The following is an 18,759-nucleotide window of genomic DNA, read 5'->3' as shown; positions in this document are numbered from 1 at the left end:
TTTCTGTACAAAACAGACCTTCAAATACTTGATCATAACTATAAGATCTCCATCATTTTTTTGATCCAATCACCTTCACTAGCTATCTTGTTCTATTTCTCCTCCCCTTCATGGAAAAACTCGAGACAGTCAACTATAATCAATATTCCCCTTTTCTTTCTTCTCACTCAGGTCTAAACCCTCTGCAATCTAATGTCTCATCTCATACTATGATTGAAATTGCTCTCTCCAAAGTTACCAGTAATCTCTTAATTGTTAAACCTAAGAACCCTTTCTCAATCCTCAACCTTTTTGACCTCTCTGCAACCTCTGACACCATCAATCACCTTTTTCTCATTGGTACTTTGGTTTTTGTGACACCATTCCCCATTGTTCTCTTCCTACCCATATGACCACTCCTCGGACTTCTTTGTTGGACCTGTAGGTCCAAGGTTATGCTTGCTATTCATGGGTGATCCCCAAGTCTCTGTCCTAGGCTCTTCTTTCTTTTTCTGTACTATCTTCCCTAGTGATCTCATCACTCCCTTAGATCCAATGATCATTTCTATATAAACGATTCCCAGAGCTCTGTACCTATAGATCTAACTTTTCTCCTGATCTCCAATCTCATGTCACCACCTAGAAAGATATTTTGAATTGGATGGCCCCGAGGCCCCATGAGCCAAACTGAATTCATTATCTTTTCCCCCAAACCCTCCTCTCTTCCCAACTTCCCCATTCCTGTAAAAGTGACCATTTCCCAGTTACCATGGCTCAGAATCTAAGTATCATTCTCAACTTCTCACTCATGCTCACTCCATATATCCAATCTGTTGCCAAATCTTGACATTTCTGCCTTTCCAACATGTCTCACATCCCTTTCTTTCTTCTCATGTGAGACCCACTATGATCACCGCACACCTATATTTGTAGGTTAGTCTGCTTCTGATTAGTCTGCTGGTCTTTTGAATCTATCCTGTACTTAACTGCCAAGGTAATCTAAAAACACAAATTTGATCATGTCACCATCTGCTTCCCACTATTCCAATTTCAGCAGCTCTCCATTTCATCCAGGATCTAATATATAATCTTCTGTCTGTCATTTAAAGCCTTTCACAAGCTAGCCCCCTTTAGCTTTTTCAATCTTCTGACATTTGACCTCTTCACATACTCTACAATCCAGCAACAACGACATTCTTGACCTTTTTTGCACATAACAACCCATATCCCAAATGGGTTTTTTCACTTTCTGTGAATATGCTTCCTTCTCACCTCTGCCTCCCTTCAAGACTCAGATTAAAGCCCTACTTTCTGTAAGCCTTTCCACATCTTCCCCCAACCCAGCTCCTAGGGCTTTCCCTCTGAGTTCACTTTCAATTTATATTTTATATATCTCAAACTTTTTTTTTTTTTTTGCAATACTATTTCTGCTATTATAGAATGAGCTCCTTGAAATCAGGGGCTATCTCGTTTTTCCTTATATTTGCATTCTCAGAACTTAGTACAGTGCCTGGCACATAATAATCACTTTAAAAATGTTGATTTTTTTGGTCTACTATATTACATTGTCAATTCATATTAAACTTTAAGCCTAACAAAACCCCATTTCCTCCCAAAACTGCCTTTTAATAATGCCTCCTCAGTCTTGTCACTGTCCCTTTTACAATGCAGCTGAAAACAATTTTTCATATTTAATCTGAGCAGGGCAGAGAACAAGACTAATCTGCCTTGATATTTTTACTATTGTCCTGATACTTCTGCTATTGACAAACAAAGGCTCTAAGGGGTTATACCTTTCAATCCACTGAAGGTCTTTGTTACAGTCAATTATGTATGAGAGGCTACTTTGAAAACTCAGGGGTCCATGACCTCATTGTAGTTCTCAAAGGAAAAATAACTTAAGTGCGTTCTCATTTGGTTTCAGAATCATGTGTAATCTTTATCAAATTGCTTGCCTTTTCAAGAAGGAGGGAAGAGAAGGAGGGAAGGAGAAAATATGAAACATAATTTTTAAAAAATGGATATTAAAAATTTTCACAATACTTAACAAAATAATTTTTTAAAATTTATTTTTAATAAATTAATTATTTATAAATAATATTTATATTATTTGCATAATATAAATATTATTAAGCCCTGAAGTCAGGAGGACATGAGTTCAAATCTGACCTCAGACACTTAACACTTCCTAGCTGTGTGACCCTGAGCAAGTCACTTGACCCCAACTGCCTCAGAAAAAATATTAATAATTCTGAAATTTGGCTGTTTTACACACAAGATATTCTATCTCTCCTTTCCCTGTATTTTTCTAGCTGTTCCCCATGCCAGAAATCTTCCTCTATTCCAACTATTGACCTCCCTGGCTTTTAAGACCCAACTATATCCTTGCTTCTACCAAAAGGCTTCCCCATTTTCTCTTAATCCTAGGACCATTGCTTTTGTAATTATTTTTTATTCATCCTGTATACAGTTTGATTCGTAAATATTTGTTTGTACATTGTCTCCACAATTAGACTTGAAAGCTTAGCAGTTACTGGTACTTAGTAGGCACTTAATAAATGTTTACTGATTGATAATAATCATAGCTAATATTTATATAATGTCTACTATGTGATTGGCACTGTACTAAACACTTTACAAATATTATCTCATTTGATCTCAAACATCTCTGTGAGATAGATATTATTATTTTTATCATCCCCATTTTACAGATGAGGAAACTGAGGCAGACAGAAGTTAAGTGACTTTCCCAAAGTCATACAGTCATACAGCTAGTTTGAGCTAATACAGATCATTTTCTCCACTGTATCACCTGGCTGCCTCAATTAGATATTTTGGAATATAAAAAAATTTATATTAAATAAATCTTAAAAGGAAGTTTAGGGAGACAAATATTGAGCTATATTACATCTCCTAAGCCCCCAAATAAAGGGAAGTAGCCACTGTAGGACTTTGAAAATCCTCTAAATCGTTCCACATGATCGATAAGGATAAAGCTAACTATTTAGGAAGACAATCAAAGTGCTTGGCTTAATATTTACCAAATGCCCACCCTTGAGTGTTTGTGTCTCTGGACATTCAACACATAATAAACTTAAAGCAGTTTGACTGTCTTCTTAAATGTTTCCCCACTTTATTATGAAGATCCAGAAATTCTAAGTAAGCTTTATTAGCTTAAGATGGCACTAAGACTTTTGGGATACCTTGGACATATATGTATGTATGTATACATATATATATATATACATATATATATATATATATAAATCCTAAGCATTATCTTTTAGGAGCTTATCAGCCAAGGATCAAGATCTGGTGTGTATATCAGCAGAAATGAAAAAGTTCTCTTTTGCTATACCAAAAAAAAAAAATCCCTTTTCTCTGCTCACATAAATATACAAGGCTTGGATGCAGAGTGAGAAATGTGGCCTACTTTCTTGTTATGTGAAAGTTTGACCTGGAGAGTGTCTGCATTCTAGGCTTTCACAAGTGGAGCCTGTTCAGAAACAAAGACATTTTGAGCAAAGGTTCCCCGAGGGAGCAATTTCTGGGCTTCCATTTCTATTCATAACTTTCCAGTTCAATCTGCTCACTTGCTCTGGATTTTTCCTAAATTTGACCTGCTGCTGAAGGATTCTGTGCCGTCCTAGACCTTGGGGTACTGGTAGTTTCAAAACAAAAGTAATGTTATATGCCTCTGAGGTGAATTTTAATCTTAAATCCTAGTCTCTAGAAATCAAAAGGTAGAAACAATCTTTGATTTTGTTTTTGTTTCTCTCCTGCTTAGCACAATGACAAGTAAACTGAAAGCACTTAATAAATGTTTTTATTCATTCATTTTTAAAATGAGCTATTTATTGCCAGACGCTATGCCAGGTGATGGAGACAAAAATTAAACAAACCCTGCCCTCAAATATAGGCTCACCTACAATTTGACATTTCTTGACAAGATGATTTGATGGGTCTTTCTCCAGGATATTTGCTGTCAAGTGATCACCCTGATTGGTAGGTAAAGGCAATGGTAAGCATTGGCCCTCTCCTGAAATGAGCTATTCAAGTCACTTCCTCAGCCTATACCAAGAGCCTCCAAAAAGATTCACTTGGTCTCATCAGCCTTTCCATGATTATCAACTGAGTCTTTGCTAACAGGCAAGAAGGTAGAGGAGTATAGTAGAAAGCATCCTGGATTTGTAACCTGGATTCAAATCTCAGGTCATTTTCCTATGGGCTTCAGTTTCCTGATCAGTAAAATAGGGGTTTGGGACTAGATTACCTCTAAAATCCCATTCAGATCTAACTCTATTATCACAGGAGATATAAGAACAAAGGCAAATCTCATTAAAAGGCAAAAAACCGATAGGGAATCTTTTGAGATTTTCCTTCCTTCATAACTCGGTTTGCTCTCTTCTTACATAGTTTACCAAAAGATGGTGAATGGGACCAGGTAAAGATTTCTCAAAAAGTCTATGAGATGGAGTGGGTCAGACCTTAGGCCTAAGTTTCAGAAAGTCACTTGATCTGTGTTTTCGAGGGTTGGAAGACAGAGAAGGTCAGACCCTAGGTCTAGCTTCAGGAAGTTACATGACCCACAGGAAGTAGACAGCATTGCTGACCATTGGTCAATGGTTACTTCCTTTTCAATCCATCCAGTGAACCCAAGTCTTGCTATATAATTGATTCCCTGTTTCTGGGCCCAGGATCACATATCATGTTAGGAGACTGGAGCTGAGGAGCTCTGTGTCTGCTCAGCTTGTATGCTTGAACCTCTCCTTGCAAGGACCAGATAAATGCTTTTTGTTTATCTCTAAAGATGCCTCTGAATAGTCAATTTAGATAAGGAGGTCTAGCACCCTGTGTCCCACAATGGCAACTGTAACTTCTATTATATGGGACAGCAAGTACCCTTTTTGGCACAAAGATCACAATTATCCTATTATCTGAGGCAGAAGCAAAAGATGCAAAGATCAAGGATTTTACATAAATGTAAGCATAGTTTTAGATAAATAAATATAACATCAAATTGCTTGCTGTCTTGGGGGGAAGGGAGACAGAAAGAGAAAAATCTGGAACATAAGGTTTTATAAAGTTGAATGTCAAAAATTATCTTTGCATGTATTTGGAAAAATAAAATACTATTATAAACAAATAAAGACATTATAATTTTATATAAATTAGACATAAACACAAATTTGCATAAATGCATATAAATCAAATATAAATTTATATTCAAATGAGTCTCCATTTTTTTTCAGAGGAAAGAGCCATCATTACAACTCCTGGGAATGCCAGTACTTAATTGGTCAAGATTTGCCAAGAAGGGACAGATTCTTTCGTTAGCTTTGACGAGCAAGTGTCTCAACTTGTCATACATTAACAATGCACTCTCCTCCAATGAGACAGCAATTCCACCCATCACTCAACTTTATTCTTTGGGAAGCCGAGGACCAAATGGAGCACTCTGGGAGGCAGGTTTCTGGGATGGCAATCTCTAACAGCTGGAATGGGGAGGATGCTCCACTAGTGCAGGGTACCCACAACATTCACTTTGGGGAAAGTTGGAAGGGGAAGGAGAAACCATAATTGAAGACCTTCTTACCTCTTATATCAGATCTTTTTAAGAAGGAAGAGTAACTGTTTCCAATTGCTATTTTTGAGGATTTGTCTGAAAGTGCTACTACATTGTATTCAAGAGTTGAAGGAAGATCCAGGGACTCTGTGGGACTAAAAAAAGTGGAGAGGGAATAGTTCCCCCAAGGGAAGGAGACTGTAGGCAAGCTGTTTTCCCCACAAGAAAGTGATAGTGATAGTGATAGTGATGGTGGTGATGATGATGATCATAAAAACAGTTCAAGATTACAAAGCACTTTTACAATTATCATATTATTTGACTGGATCTTCACAAAGCACTTTACAATTATTATATTATTTGATTGGATTTTTCCAACCATATTTTATATATGAAAAAAACTGGCATCCAGAGAGATTGATTTGCCTGGGATCACAGGGGAAACAATTTCAATCCAGGTACCCATGACTCCAAGTGATTAAGCTTCCTAGGAGCTCATGAACTATGTATAAAAACAGATGTGCTCCCCCTCCTTCCACAAATAAAACTGTTCCCTGAAATAGTCCCTCTAGTTTTGAAAGAGAGGTGCATCAAGTATCTGCTCACTTGACATCATTCCTGTGAGGAACAAATAGGATAATTATGTAAATTGCTTTGCTAATGTTAAAGCTCTATGTAAATGCTAATTAATGAGATAACTTCCATTTAATAATAACATCTCTCATCTCTATAATATTTTAAGGTTTACTAGTCCTTTCCTTATCTCAGAAGATAATAAGTGATATTTTATTTAGTGTTTTTAAAGTTTGCAAAGCAAAACCTCTTATCTTATTTCAACTACATATTAACCTTGGGAGGTATTACAGGAATCATATCCATTTTTACATATAAAGGTATGGAGGTTGTGAGATTAAGTGTTTTTTGCCCATGGTCATGTACTAGTAGGGTTTTGATATAGATTTGATAGAAGAGTGCTAAATTGAATTTATGCTACTGCCTTTCTAAGATGTGATTTTTAAAACTATCATGACTTCTGACTTCTTGACTAACCTGGGAAATTCAATTATTCCCTCAATGCTTCAATTTTACTCTCTGGAAAATGGGAATAATAATATCTATCCCTTAGACTAACATATGAGATTTCATTGTTAACATTTTCTTAAAGCTTTGGCTCACTTGAAGAGAAATTAGAAATATGAAGTGCCATGTAATTGAATGAATGAAGAAGCACTTATTTTGTGTCAAGCAGGGAAGCGAGGTAACACAGCCAATAGAGTGCTAGATCTAAAATCAGAAAAATTCATTTTCCTGAATTCAAATGTGGTCTTTTAACATTTACTAGCTGTGTGACTTGGGCAAGTCATTTAACCTTGTTTGCCTCAGTTCCCTCATCTGTAAAATGAGCTGGAGATGGAAATGGCAGACACTTCAATAGCTCAGCCTAGAAAACCCTAAATGGGGTCACAAAGAATTGAATACAACCAAAACGATCGAAAGTGACAAGTACTATTCTTGGCATATGTAATGTTATATATCTATACTCATCCCTGAGTTGATTGCTTCAAATCAATCCAGTAGCTTTCATTCTATGATTATATTTTTCAACTTAACCTCCTTACTACTAGTACTACTATTACTAGTACATGCCCCTAAAAAACTAGTAAAACCCTACTAGTACATGCCCCCAGGATTATACTCTTTCTTCCCCCATGGACCTTTTTCCTGAGTCCCTAAAGTTCTTACATAGCTGAGATTTCTAGGATCTGACACTGGGTATATCTAATTTGTCACTCCACTCCCCAGTAGATTACAGTTCCCCAGCAGGGACTCTTATTCATTTCTATTTATTCCCCAAGCACCTAGTATCTTACACACAGAGCTTAATTTAATTTAATTTGATTGCATTCTCTTCCTTCCTCACCTTTTAATCACATAATTCCTCCCACCTGAAATCTCCTTCCTTTTGCTCTTTGCCTGATAAAGCTTTATTCATTATATAAAGCCTAATACAAATGGTACCTTCTTGAAATCTTTGCTGATCTGCCTGATTGATCATTCAATTCTTATATAGCACTTTATTTTGCAATTTTCTAATGCATTTATTAGATGATAGCACTAATTATAGTAATGTTTGCCACTTTCTCCCTTAATAAACTAAATTCCATGATGACAAAGAGGATATATCATCTGTTAATCTAGAATTGGTTAAATAATCAGATGATGCAAAAAGTCATTGGTGGATGTCAAACTAGGGGTAGGTTTCTTTCAATGCCCCCATGCTGATAGCTTCATTAGTGACTCAGATGAAGTCATCAAAAGCATTCTTAGCAAATTGAAGACAACACAAAGCTGGGAGGGATACCTAATCCATTAGATGTGAATGGAGAATCAAAAATTCCCAAAAGATTAGCAAGATGAGCCAAATTTAATAAGGTAAAATGAATAAGAATATTAATAAGAATCAATATACACACACACACACACACACACACACACACACACACATATATATATATATATATATATATATATATTTGAGTTTAAAAAACCAATTGTATAAAGGGGAAGAAGGAAGAGAAGAAGCATTTATTAAGTGCCAGGCATTGAGCACTTTACATACATTATCTCATTTGATCCTCACAAAAACCTTATGAATTTGTATAAGATGCCAGGTTTGGCTCTATTTTTTTTTCCATTCATGCAATCTGAAGGTCTTAGTGAAGCACAAGATCAATTTGAAACAACAGACATGACAGCCAAAAAGAATTCTACTGCAATCTTAGCCAAATGAATACAGATAATTTATTCAAAACATGCTCTGTTCAAATCACATCTGGAATATTATTCCACTGTGCCATCTAGCTGCACAGGAGTTGCTAAGACCTAAATTTTAACTCCACATCATTAACTTCCTAATAATGAGAGTTGTTTGAAAGTGGAATGAAAGACCTTGCAGATTGTAAATTCACGATCACCACAGATCTTCAGGCAGAGACAGGCTACTTATTTGTCATGGATATTATGGCAAAGATGACACATTGCCTGTAGTTCTCTAGGAGACACAGGATGATAGAACACTTGAGTTTGAGAGATTTAAGCTACAAGAGAGTTAAAGACAATTGGGAATCCATACTAAATCTGGCACTAATTTGGTCATCCCTTGGAGCACAGGAACCACTGGGCTGCCTAATGAGGGGTGAACCAGCCCAGATCTGTAGCAGAATTAGTCAAAATATCCAATCTTCATTGAGGTCAAGCTCATGAGTGGTCACTGAGTTTCTATACTAGGAGACATAAGGAAGAACGAATCTGAAAAAATTCTATTTAATTATAGTCATAACTAGATGACCATTAATGCCCCTATAAAACCCTCAGGTTCTATAACTTCTATGATTTAAAACATTGTATTCCCACTTGAAATACTAAGACTATAGTGTTAGTTCATAGAAGTCACAGAATTTTAGTTTTGGATGTGCTATTCAAAGCAAGTTTAATATTATTATGAAGATTATTAAACATTTCAAAGAGCTTCATTCAATTCTGTTATATTATACACACACACACACACACACACACACAGAGAGAGAGAGAGAGAGAGAGAGAGAGAGAGAGAGAGAGAGGAACATGAGAGAGCAAGAGAATGAGAATAAGAGAAAGAATGTGAGATATAACAGATAATGATTCAGTTCAACACTCATCCAACAAATGAGGATTAAATAGAACTTGAAGAATTACAAAAATGTCACAGTGCTCTATTTACTGTACCACCTAGCTGCCTTGAACTTATGAACAACAATTCTGGAATTAGGAGAATGAGTTCAAATTCAGTCCCAGACACATACTGACTGAGTGATAAATAAGTCAACTTAACTCCAAAAAAAGCCATAAATTCATATATTTAGGATTAGAAGAAGTCTTAGAAGTCATGCACTCCAGCTCTTTCATTTGACAAATGAGGAAATTGAGATACATTGAAATTAATGACTTGCTGAAGTGGTAGAACTGGAATTAGAAATCAGGTCCTCTCATATCTAATGTAGCATTCAACACTCCACTGCTTTATATTAGCATTCTCTTTTAGTATCCTAAAATATTGGAATAGATGAGCTCAAGGTGCCTTCTAGCTCTAACCATGCATCTTCAGGAAATAGAGGTCCAGAGAATGGAGTGCCCAAAGTGGCAGAATAAAACCTTGAATTCATGTTTCTACATTTAATGACCTGGATTTTCTCAGACTTTACTTATATTGAGTTTTTTTTTTAATCAGAAACCATTTTATAAGTGTTTAAAAATTCAGATTAAAATTTTACTTTATTTTTAAAATATTGATAAATTTCATTTAGGGGCACTGTGTATGTGAGAGAGAAAGAGAGAGACAGACATATAGACACAGGAAAATGAGAGGGAGGAAGAATGAGAAAGAGAGAGCAGAGAGAAAGAAAGAAACTAAGAAAAGGAGCATGAGAGAGCAAAAGAGTGAGAAAGGAAGAGAATGAGAATAAAAGAGAAAAAGAACACGAGAAAATAAGAGAGAAAGAAAAGGAGAGAAACACACACAGAAAGAGACAGAGACAGACAAACAGAGAAAGATAGAGACAAAGACACAGAAAAAGACAGACAAAGAGAGAGATGGAGCAGACAGTGTAACAGAGAATGCAGCAAAACAAGAATATAAACCAGAGAAAAGAGTTCTACTTCTGGAGTTAGAAGATTTGGTTTCCTACTAACATTATGGAACCTTGGTCAAATTTTTCAACCTTTTTTCAGGTGCCAGTCCTTAAGTGTAAAATGGGGGATTAAATTAGATAGCCCCTAAGATCCCCCCAAGTTCTGTATCTCAGACCCTATGAACATAACCAGGACATATAGAGACCCCACAAGATTCAGGATCAGGGGTGGAAAATGGGGCTGAAAAAATTTCTAAGAACCTTTTGACTATGATAATTACTCAAAGTAACTATAAAGGACATGAAGGAAGATGCAATCTGAATCTAGAGAAAGAACTGAAAAACAGAAGTATGCAATGATTTTGTGTGTGTGTGTGTGTGTGTGTATAATGGTAAAAACATCTGATTAGAAGGAGAGAAAAAAGGAAAGGAAAACTACATGATAAATTTATTACATATTTAGAAGGAATGGCAAGTTTCATGAGCAGTCATCTTTGTTTTTCTGTTCTTTTATGTTATGGAGATATTTGTTTTATCTCCTAATTAGTTTTAACGTGAAAATTTTTTTAAAAGAATTAGATGAAGAACGAAAACCAAAAAGAGAAGTCTGGATTTGGAGCGGAAAGAGAAAATACTATGTCCGTATGTAAGTGTCCCAGGACCTGAATCTGAATGTCAGCTCTATTCTTAATCACAGGCATGATCTTGTGCTAACCACTTACTCTCACTTCAAGAGGTTCCTGAAGAGAAACTATTCCTTGCAATTTTATGTGTGAACATCTGGAAATTCACTCATTCATCCACTCCAGAAAACTGTACTGTATAGAAGGAAGGTGGCCACTCACACCAGTGATGAAAACAGCTCTTCCTACTATCCTTCCCTGCACTCCCATTCTGGACCAGCCTCAGCTGAAGGAAGGAGAAACAAAAATCCTTTGTTGTTTAATTGTTGTTCAGTCGTGCCTGACTCTTCATGATTCCATTTGTGGTTTTCTTGGCAAAGACACTGAAGTGGTTTGCCATTTTCTTCTCCAGCTCATTTTACAGATAAGAAAACTGAGGCAAACAGAGTGAAGTGACTTGCCCAGAGTCACACAGTTAGGAAATGTCATCCGAAACCAAATTTGAACTCAGTAAAATGAGTCTTACTGTTTCTAGGTCTAGAGCTCTACCCCCTACATTGCCTGGTCACTCCATAACAGAAGTCCAGATTGTCCTGATACATGAAAAAGAGTCAGTGAAGTGAAGACTAGGAATACAGGAAACCTTCAGGATCTTAGAATTTCAGAGAACATGGAAAAGGATGGTTTATCCCTTAGATACAAAAAGAAGCTTAAAACTATGGAAAAGAAAAAGCAAAAGCAAATGGAGAATATTCTTTTCTAAGGAGAGAATCTGTTCAAAATTGAACTTCCTGAAACACTCTCCCTCTTCCATTCCAACCACTGACTTTCCTGGCTTCCTTTACGGCCCAATTAAAATCCCACCTCCTACAGGAAGCTTTGCCCAATCCCTCCATTAATTATTTCTTATTTATCCTGTCTGCAGCTTGTTTGTAAATATTTGTTTGCATGTTTTCTCCCTCCCCCATTAGACTGCAAGCTCCATGAAGACAGGGATTGTCTTTTGTCTCTTTTTGTATCCCTGGTGCCCAACACAGTGCCTGCCATACTCTGGTAGGCTCTTAATAACTGTTTATAGAATTGAATTGGATGCTGCAAAAGCCATTATAGTAATTCATACATATTTTACTAAAATATGTGTTTGAGAGAAGCTAAAGAGTCATTTACATATAATAGACCACAATTATAGGTCCAACTTCAGGACACCCGCTTAATAGCTCCTAAGAGTACTGTTAAATTCATCCATCCGCTGAAGCTTATGAAGTTACTTTTTGTAGAAATCGAAAAATAAAAATGTTAGTACCCATGTATATTACAGCCTTAGGAAAAGTATCATCAGCAAAAGTATGGCCAATTCCAGGGTACCATGGTGCAGGGTAAAGAATGCTGGCTCTGGGGCAGGTAGGTCGTGCAGTGGATAGAGCACCAGCCTTGAAGTCAGGAGAACCTGAGTTCAAATCTGGTCTCAAACACTTAATACTTCCTAACTGTGTGACCCTGGGCAAGTCATTTAACCCAAATTGCCTCAGGGGAAAAAAAAGAAAGACATAAAGAATGATGGCTTTGAAACCAGAGGACTTAGGTTCAAATCCCACTTTTGACATTTACAAAATAAAAATTCATGTAACCTTGAATGTCATTAACTCCAAGGAGGACCTCTATTTTTTCATTTGTAAAATGAGAAAGCTATTCTGGATGGCCTCAAAAGTCCCTTCCAGTTCTATAATAAACCTGAATAAATTGTTTACTTCTTCATTTACTGTCCCTATTTACAGATACCTACCACCCACCCTGTATTAATAACTGAGTTCTAACTACAGCATTGTAAACAAGAGAAGCCAGTGAAAAATGCAACTCCCTGATTCTCTTAAGTGAGCAGTTTAATTTAGGAGAGGTTAAAGACAAATATACTCCCAATGGATATCTGTGGAATGTAATCTAAGTATAGTAAGTGTACTTTTTCTCTCACTGAAGACTGGGCTAACAGTGAGGAGAAAAGAAAGCAGAGAACTCCTGGATTTGGACTCCCCAGGCTTGGGGTCAAATCCCACCTTAACTATTCACTACCTATATTACCTTAGACTTAATATTGAGTCATTATTTTGAAGCTGAAAAGGACTTTAGAAATTTTCTGGTCCAATTCCCCTCCCTTTTTAATAGATGAAGAAACTGATTCCAAGAGAAGTTAACTGAGATTAAGTGATAAGTATCAGCCAATCTCTGAAGGCAAACTGAGTCTCAATTTCTTCATCTGTAAAATCAAGGATTTCGACTAGATCAGTAGTTCTTAATCTGGAACTACAACCTTAACAGAAAAATGTTTTGATAACAGTATGTCAACAATTGATTTTCTTTCCGATCCTATTTTATGAATTTAAAATATTATTTTGAGAAGGGACACACTGGCACCCCTTGACTGCCAAAGGGATCCATAAAACAAAAAAGATTAAAAAATCCCTAGGCAGAAATCCCTTCAGGCTCTAAATCTGTAATTCCACAGAGGATATTCTCATCCTTCCTCCTCTTCCCTTAAATCATTTCTCAAAGCAGCAACACGCAAACCTTGACTCAGTAAGTGACAGGTTAAAAAAATTTGGAAAAAGTGTAAAATTTTGTTCACTGCACTTTAATCAGCAGCATCTCTTCATAGTGTTTCAGAGTCATTTGACTGGTTCAGATTTTTTAAATAAACAAAGGATTTGTGGCAAGCCGAATTTCTCTTTTTTGCTGAGTAGGAGCACAAAGTTTCCACCCAAAAGGGGAAGGGAATAATGAGTAACCTGAAGTCACTGCCCCATTTCTTTCTGACTATTAGCAACCATCTGACCCACTCAGTAGTTTAGGGAGAGGTGCTGGGAGTTGCTCAGATAAGCATTAGGACTGTACCTGCCTAAAAGTAATTTTACAACCTGATTGTAGTGGTTATAGGTTTGTCAAAGTGATTACTAGGACTTTTGGAGGCTCTTCCCTAACATCATGTTTGAAAGGGCACTTGTTCCATGTGTTATCTCTAGACAAGAATACTAATCTAACAGTATTTCAGTCAGAGGCATCTATTGTTATTAGCTTTTTACTAACCTTAGGTATAGGTTGAATCTTACCAGGACCAACCCTGGGAATTTAATATGCTATAACTTGTCAAATTTGTCAAAGACTAGTTGTTGTCTCTGGTAGGAGAGAGATGAAGATGGACCTCAAGAATTCAGATATGTAATTATCACCCTAACCCCAGAGCTGGTGAGAGTCCAGAGCCGAACATGGCAGCTTTAGTCCACCTCCTGTCCTAGGAACAAGCTGTTTAGGATTGCCCCACTCTAGAACGGATTAGAGTGATAACTATTCGTAAATATGCCTTATCTCCAGAGCCTCTCCAGAACCAATTCATTTTCAGTGGGATTAGAATCAATCTTTTTCTCTCACTTCCCTTGTTTACCCCCAACAATTTAAGGTATCAATTATCTAGAGCATTGTTGTTGAATTTAAAGAGGCCATTGATTCATATGTATGGATCCCAGAAGGCAACATATTGACTTAGCTTTGAAATGTAGTGTTATCTATGTTTCATTGCATTTGTATTTATTTTTGCAAAAGTAAACATTTTAATCTAGTTTGGGCTGCATTACAAAGTATTGCCGAGTCCAGATAAAAGCCATGTGTTTAGCACATCTGATAGGGAAATCAATCAACAAGCATCTACCATGTGCAGGGGCATTATGTTAGGCATTGGAGATAAAAAAAAAAAAAAATCCTCGTTCTCAAGAAAGTTACATTTTATCATGAGGGAGATAACATGTACATATAGAAGCACACATAAAATATATACAGAATTTCGCATGATACTTTTTGGAGTAGCTGCGGGAAGGGGGAAGGATCAGGAAAGCTTTCACATAGGAGTTAGAGTTAGAACTGAATTTTGAAGGAAACAAGAAAGTCTAAGAGTCAAAGATAAAGATAAAGTGCATTCCAGGCAGAAGAGAGTCAAGAGATTGATTCAGGAAATGGGCTATCCTATGAGAGGAACAGCAAAAAGAGGTCAGTCAAGCTAAACAATAGGGAACATCAAAGTAATTGTCAATAAGATTGGAAAGATAGATTGTAGTCGGGTTATAAAAATGCTTAAAAAGTTAATCAAAGGAATTTATATTTGATCGTAAAAGCAATAGGGTCAGGGGAACAATACAGGAAGGAAGGCAGTCTCTTCCTTCTTTCATTCTTCTGACTGAGCCAGCAAAACATTTTCTAAAGGCAAGAATAGTTTCTCCATTCCTTGGATCCCAGTATCCAATACTGTGCCATACACATAGCAAGTCCTTTATAAATAGTTGTTGAAATGAACACAATGTCTTCTCTTCAAAGTCCTCTCACCTCATTTCTTACCCAGTCTTAATGACTGAATGAGTGTTGCCTCAGTCAAACTGAAACTTGGTTTAAAAACAACAACAACAACAACAACAACAACCTTAGCTTAAAAAGCTCAAGACCTCTTTGTATCCAGTCCCATTTCCAGTCATCCTGATCTATATCTTGCCACTGTGCCCACATGGCTCCAAAGGAGACAGCGAGGTTCGTGATTTTGTACAGCCCTCCCTTACTTAAATTCAATTCACTGGCAGGTCTTGCCATCACCTCCCTGATGTCACCGTCTTCTTCCAGAACGAAGGACAAACAACAACATTCCCAGGAACAATATCCCCATAGAAGGGAAGGGAAAGAACTAAGAAGCAGAAAAGCAGCATTCCCCTGGGCTTTTTCAGTAGAAGAAGGAAAGCCAAATATGAATTTCCAGGGTTTTTGGAAGGGGTGTGTAGAATGGAGTAAAGGATAGGAAATCATTTCCTGGGGCATCCTCAGAATTAAATTGCTCTGCCAAAGTTTTCTTTGCAGGGGATGAATGGGGCTATGGCTAGAGGAGAAAATGGACTACATTGAATGCTCCCCCACCCACCCTAATGGGATGATGCAGATCTCTGTCTCTTATCCCCTCTTTACCAAAGGCTAATTTGAGCTAGACCCACCCCTGGAGATGAAAGAGCAGGGTACCATTCAGGAAGCCATCTGCCTTGATGGCTCATGGCAGGGGGTGAGGAGAGCAGGAAGAAAGTAGGCAAGGGCGAAAAGAAGCTGAATCGTCAGCGAGAGCTATTCCTACACAGAAACTCAACTACTCCACATCTTCGGGGAAAATTTCTTCATAAGCATACGTGGCTGAAAAACACAGCTTTACGTAAACTCCAAGACAAAGATGGGTGGATATTTTTAGCTTTGAGTCTGGGAATGTCAGAGCATCAACAGGAGAGGAAATATACAATACAGAGGGATGACATCAGATTATTGGGTACGAGCCCCCAAACTGATGGGAAAGATGAGGAAAAGGAAAGAGGAAAGTGATAAGATAAGAGCAGCAAGGTGAGCTTTAGAAGATGACACTTGGAGACGCTTGAAAGGATGGGAGTCTAGGGACAAAGTGAAGGAGCTCCGGGAAGAAACAGGGGCGACTCACCTCGTCCACATCTGCTCCATCTTTCAGCCCCTTTCTTCTCGTCCTCAGGGAGCCGCTTCTCATTGGAGAAAGGGAGCAGCCGGGGAAGAAGAGAAGGAGAAGGCTTGCCCACGTATTTTGGGAGCTAAAGGCAGGAGCCTCTACTAGTCTAGATCCTTCTGCCCGTCAAAGAAAAGTCCCAGTTCAAGGCCGGTTCAAAAAGCCGATTCGACGTGGCGGGTCTCTAAGGGCATGGCAGGCACAAGGGAGGGACTGTTCTCGGCAGGAAGCTTTACTTTGGAAGGGGAGCAGAGCTAGAGGAGCGGAGCCGGGAGCTGTTTGGGGAGCTGGAGCTGAACACTGCGTCCTTGCGCACGCTCGCCCGCGCGCACACACTCACTCACTCTTTCTGTCTCTCGGTCTCTCTCTCGCACTCACACACATACACACACTCCCAGGCTGAGACATGACTGGCTGGCAGGAGTTGCTCAGCACCAGCTGAGCTGTCAGCCACGAGGGGAGGCGGAGCTCCGGGCACAATCTGTCCAGGATGCATCCCGCGAATCCTCCTCCTCCTCTTTCCTCCTCCTCCTTTCTCCTCCTCTTCCTCCTCCTCCTCCTCCTCCTACTCCTCCTCTTCCTCCTCCTCCTCCTCCTTTTCCTCCCTCCTCCTCCTTTTTCCTCCTCCTCCTCCTCCTCCTCTTCCTCCTCCTCCTCTTTCCTTCTCCTCCTCTTTCTTCCTCCTCCTCCTTTTTCCTCCTCCTCTTTCTTCCTCCTCCTTTTTCCTCCTCCTCCTCCTTTCTCCTTTTTCTCTTCCTCCTTCTCTTTCTTTCCTTCCTTCCTTCCTTCCTTCCTTCCTTCCTTCCTTCCTTCCTTCCTTCCTTCCTTCTCTTTCCTTCCTTCCTTCCTTCCTTCCTTCCTTCCTTCCTTCCTTCCTTCCTTCCTTCCTTCCTTCCTTCCTTCCTTCCTTCTCCTCCTTCTCCTCCTCCTCCGCTTTCCTCTTCCTCTCCTTCACCAGCTGGAAATGATGACGTTGGCAGAAGGGTAGAGGACTTATGAGTAATATCCCACAAAACAATTCCTCCTCCTTTACCATCTCCACAGGAGAGGCTGGCAAAGAAAGAAATCTGTGCAAAGGAAACTCTAATAAAGGGGTGTAATGCCCTTGTTCTCCTGCCAACTTGCCCACAGCAGTGATCTAGGACATAGCCATACATCCAGCCAGGCTTAAGTGTGAATACTAGCCCCACGGATAGATGATTAATACCTGAATACCAAGGGAGATGGGTCTGATCATCACTGGAGACAGTGCTGTTTTTATCCTGAAACTACCATGTTTTAAGGAAGGCAGCAGAGGACTGAGTTGAGTTGGAGAGTCTGGGTCCCAATTCTGCCTGTGATGCTTGCTTTGTGACCATGGCAGAAGCCTTGTTGAACCTTATTTCCTCATCTAGATGGACTTTGGGTTCTTTTCCAGCTTCTGATCTATGATCCTGAGCCATATATGCATCTGGAGTGGGTGATCCTTCTTGCACTTGGGGAAACCCAACAAAGAGCCCTTCAATTTAAGAAGCAACCTTAATCTCTGCAACTTCTTTTTAGCTTAGAAATGCTCCTCACCACTCTCTGCTTTTGCAATTGGACTGGAGGCAAGTCCCTCTATTTCTCCTCTCTCAGTCTCACTGACTCCAGAACAGAGAATTCCTATACCTCCCATACCTGTCTCACTGGAGCTAGGATCCAAAATCCTGGGGACTGAGGATCCCCAATACTTCCTATAAGCAGGAAAAAGAGATGTTTCTAAAGGGTGAGAAATATGAATCCATGGAGTAGGTGTCAGGATCCCCAGTTCTGGAAATAGATACAGATATGGATGTGGCAGGCAAACTGAAATAAGATCATTTAAATCATGAAGGTCTATTCTTGACCTAGAATGTTATTATTAAGTGGTGATATCATCTTCATCAAGTCATATTATCTCCAACTTTTTTGATTTTATCACAAATTATAAGATGTAGCTTTCTCCCAAGATTCCCATGGCTTCTATCTCAGGAACCAGTAATTCATTGATGATCAGAAGGAGATCCAAAATAAAATTTCTGCTATTTGATCCCTCCACATTTTGAAGGATGAAATTACCATCAACATGGGTCAAGAAATAATTAGCTGATCTGCTTTGAGGTAGCAGAAGGGGGATAAAAAGAGGGGAGAGGAGAAAGAAAGGGAGAGAAATTGAATGAGAAGAGAGGCAGGGAGATCCTATAGATGTCCAGATAATTGAAGTCTGCTGTGTCTATATAGCATGCCATTATGCCAGGATTGATAACTCTTTCTAGAATTCTTCATATATTTGCTATTTCTGTTAGCTATAGGATATACATTGATGACAATTTCTGCCTTTGGTGATCTTTACCCAAATACTCTTCATCCTATTTTCCCCTTCTA

General features: G+C 38.5%; 1 protein-coding gene across 1 annotated transcript in view; it reads right to left on the bottom strand.

The window, feature by feature from the left end:
- The window catches only part of NBPF7 (NBPF member 7), a 226,138-nt gene extending 209,269 nt beyond the window's left edge, over positions 1-16,869 (bottom strand). Inside the window, exon 1 of the mRNA XM_023503522.2 lies at positions 16,336-16,869. Within this exon, the coding sequence (XP_023359290.2) occupies positions 16,336-16,355 (20 nt within the window). The 5' untranslated portion in view covers positions 16,356-16,869. The remainder of the gene's footprint in view (positions 1-16,335) is intronic.
- Positions 16,870-18,759: the final 1,890 nt, after the last annotated feature.

Source organism: Sarcophilus harrisii, chromosome 4 (assembly GCF_902635505.1).
Source record: "Sarcophilus harrisii chromosome 4, mSarHar1.11, whole genome shotgun sequence".
NCBI lineage: Eukaryota > Metazoa > Chordata > Mammalia > Dasyuromorphia > Dasyuridae > Sarcophilus > Sarcophilus harrisii.
The sequence above is the reverse complement of the archived record's forward strand: the minus strand, read 5'-3'. Positions and strand labels throughout refer to the sequence as shown.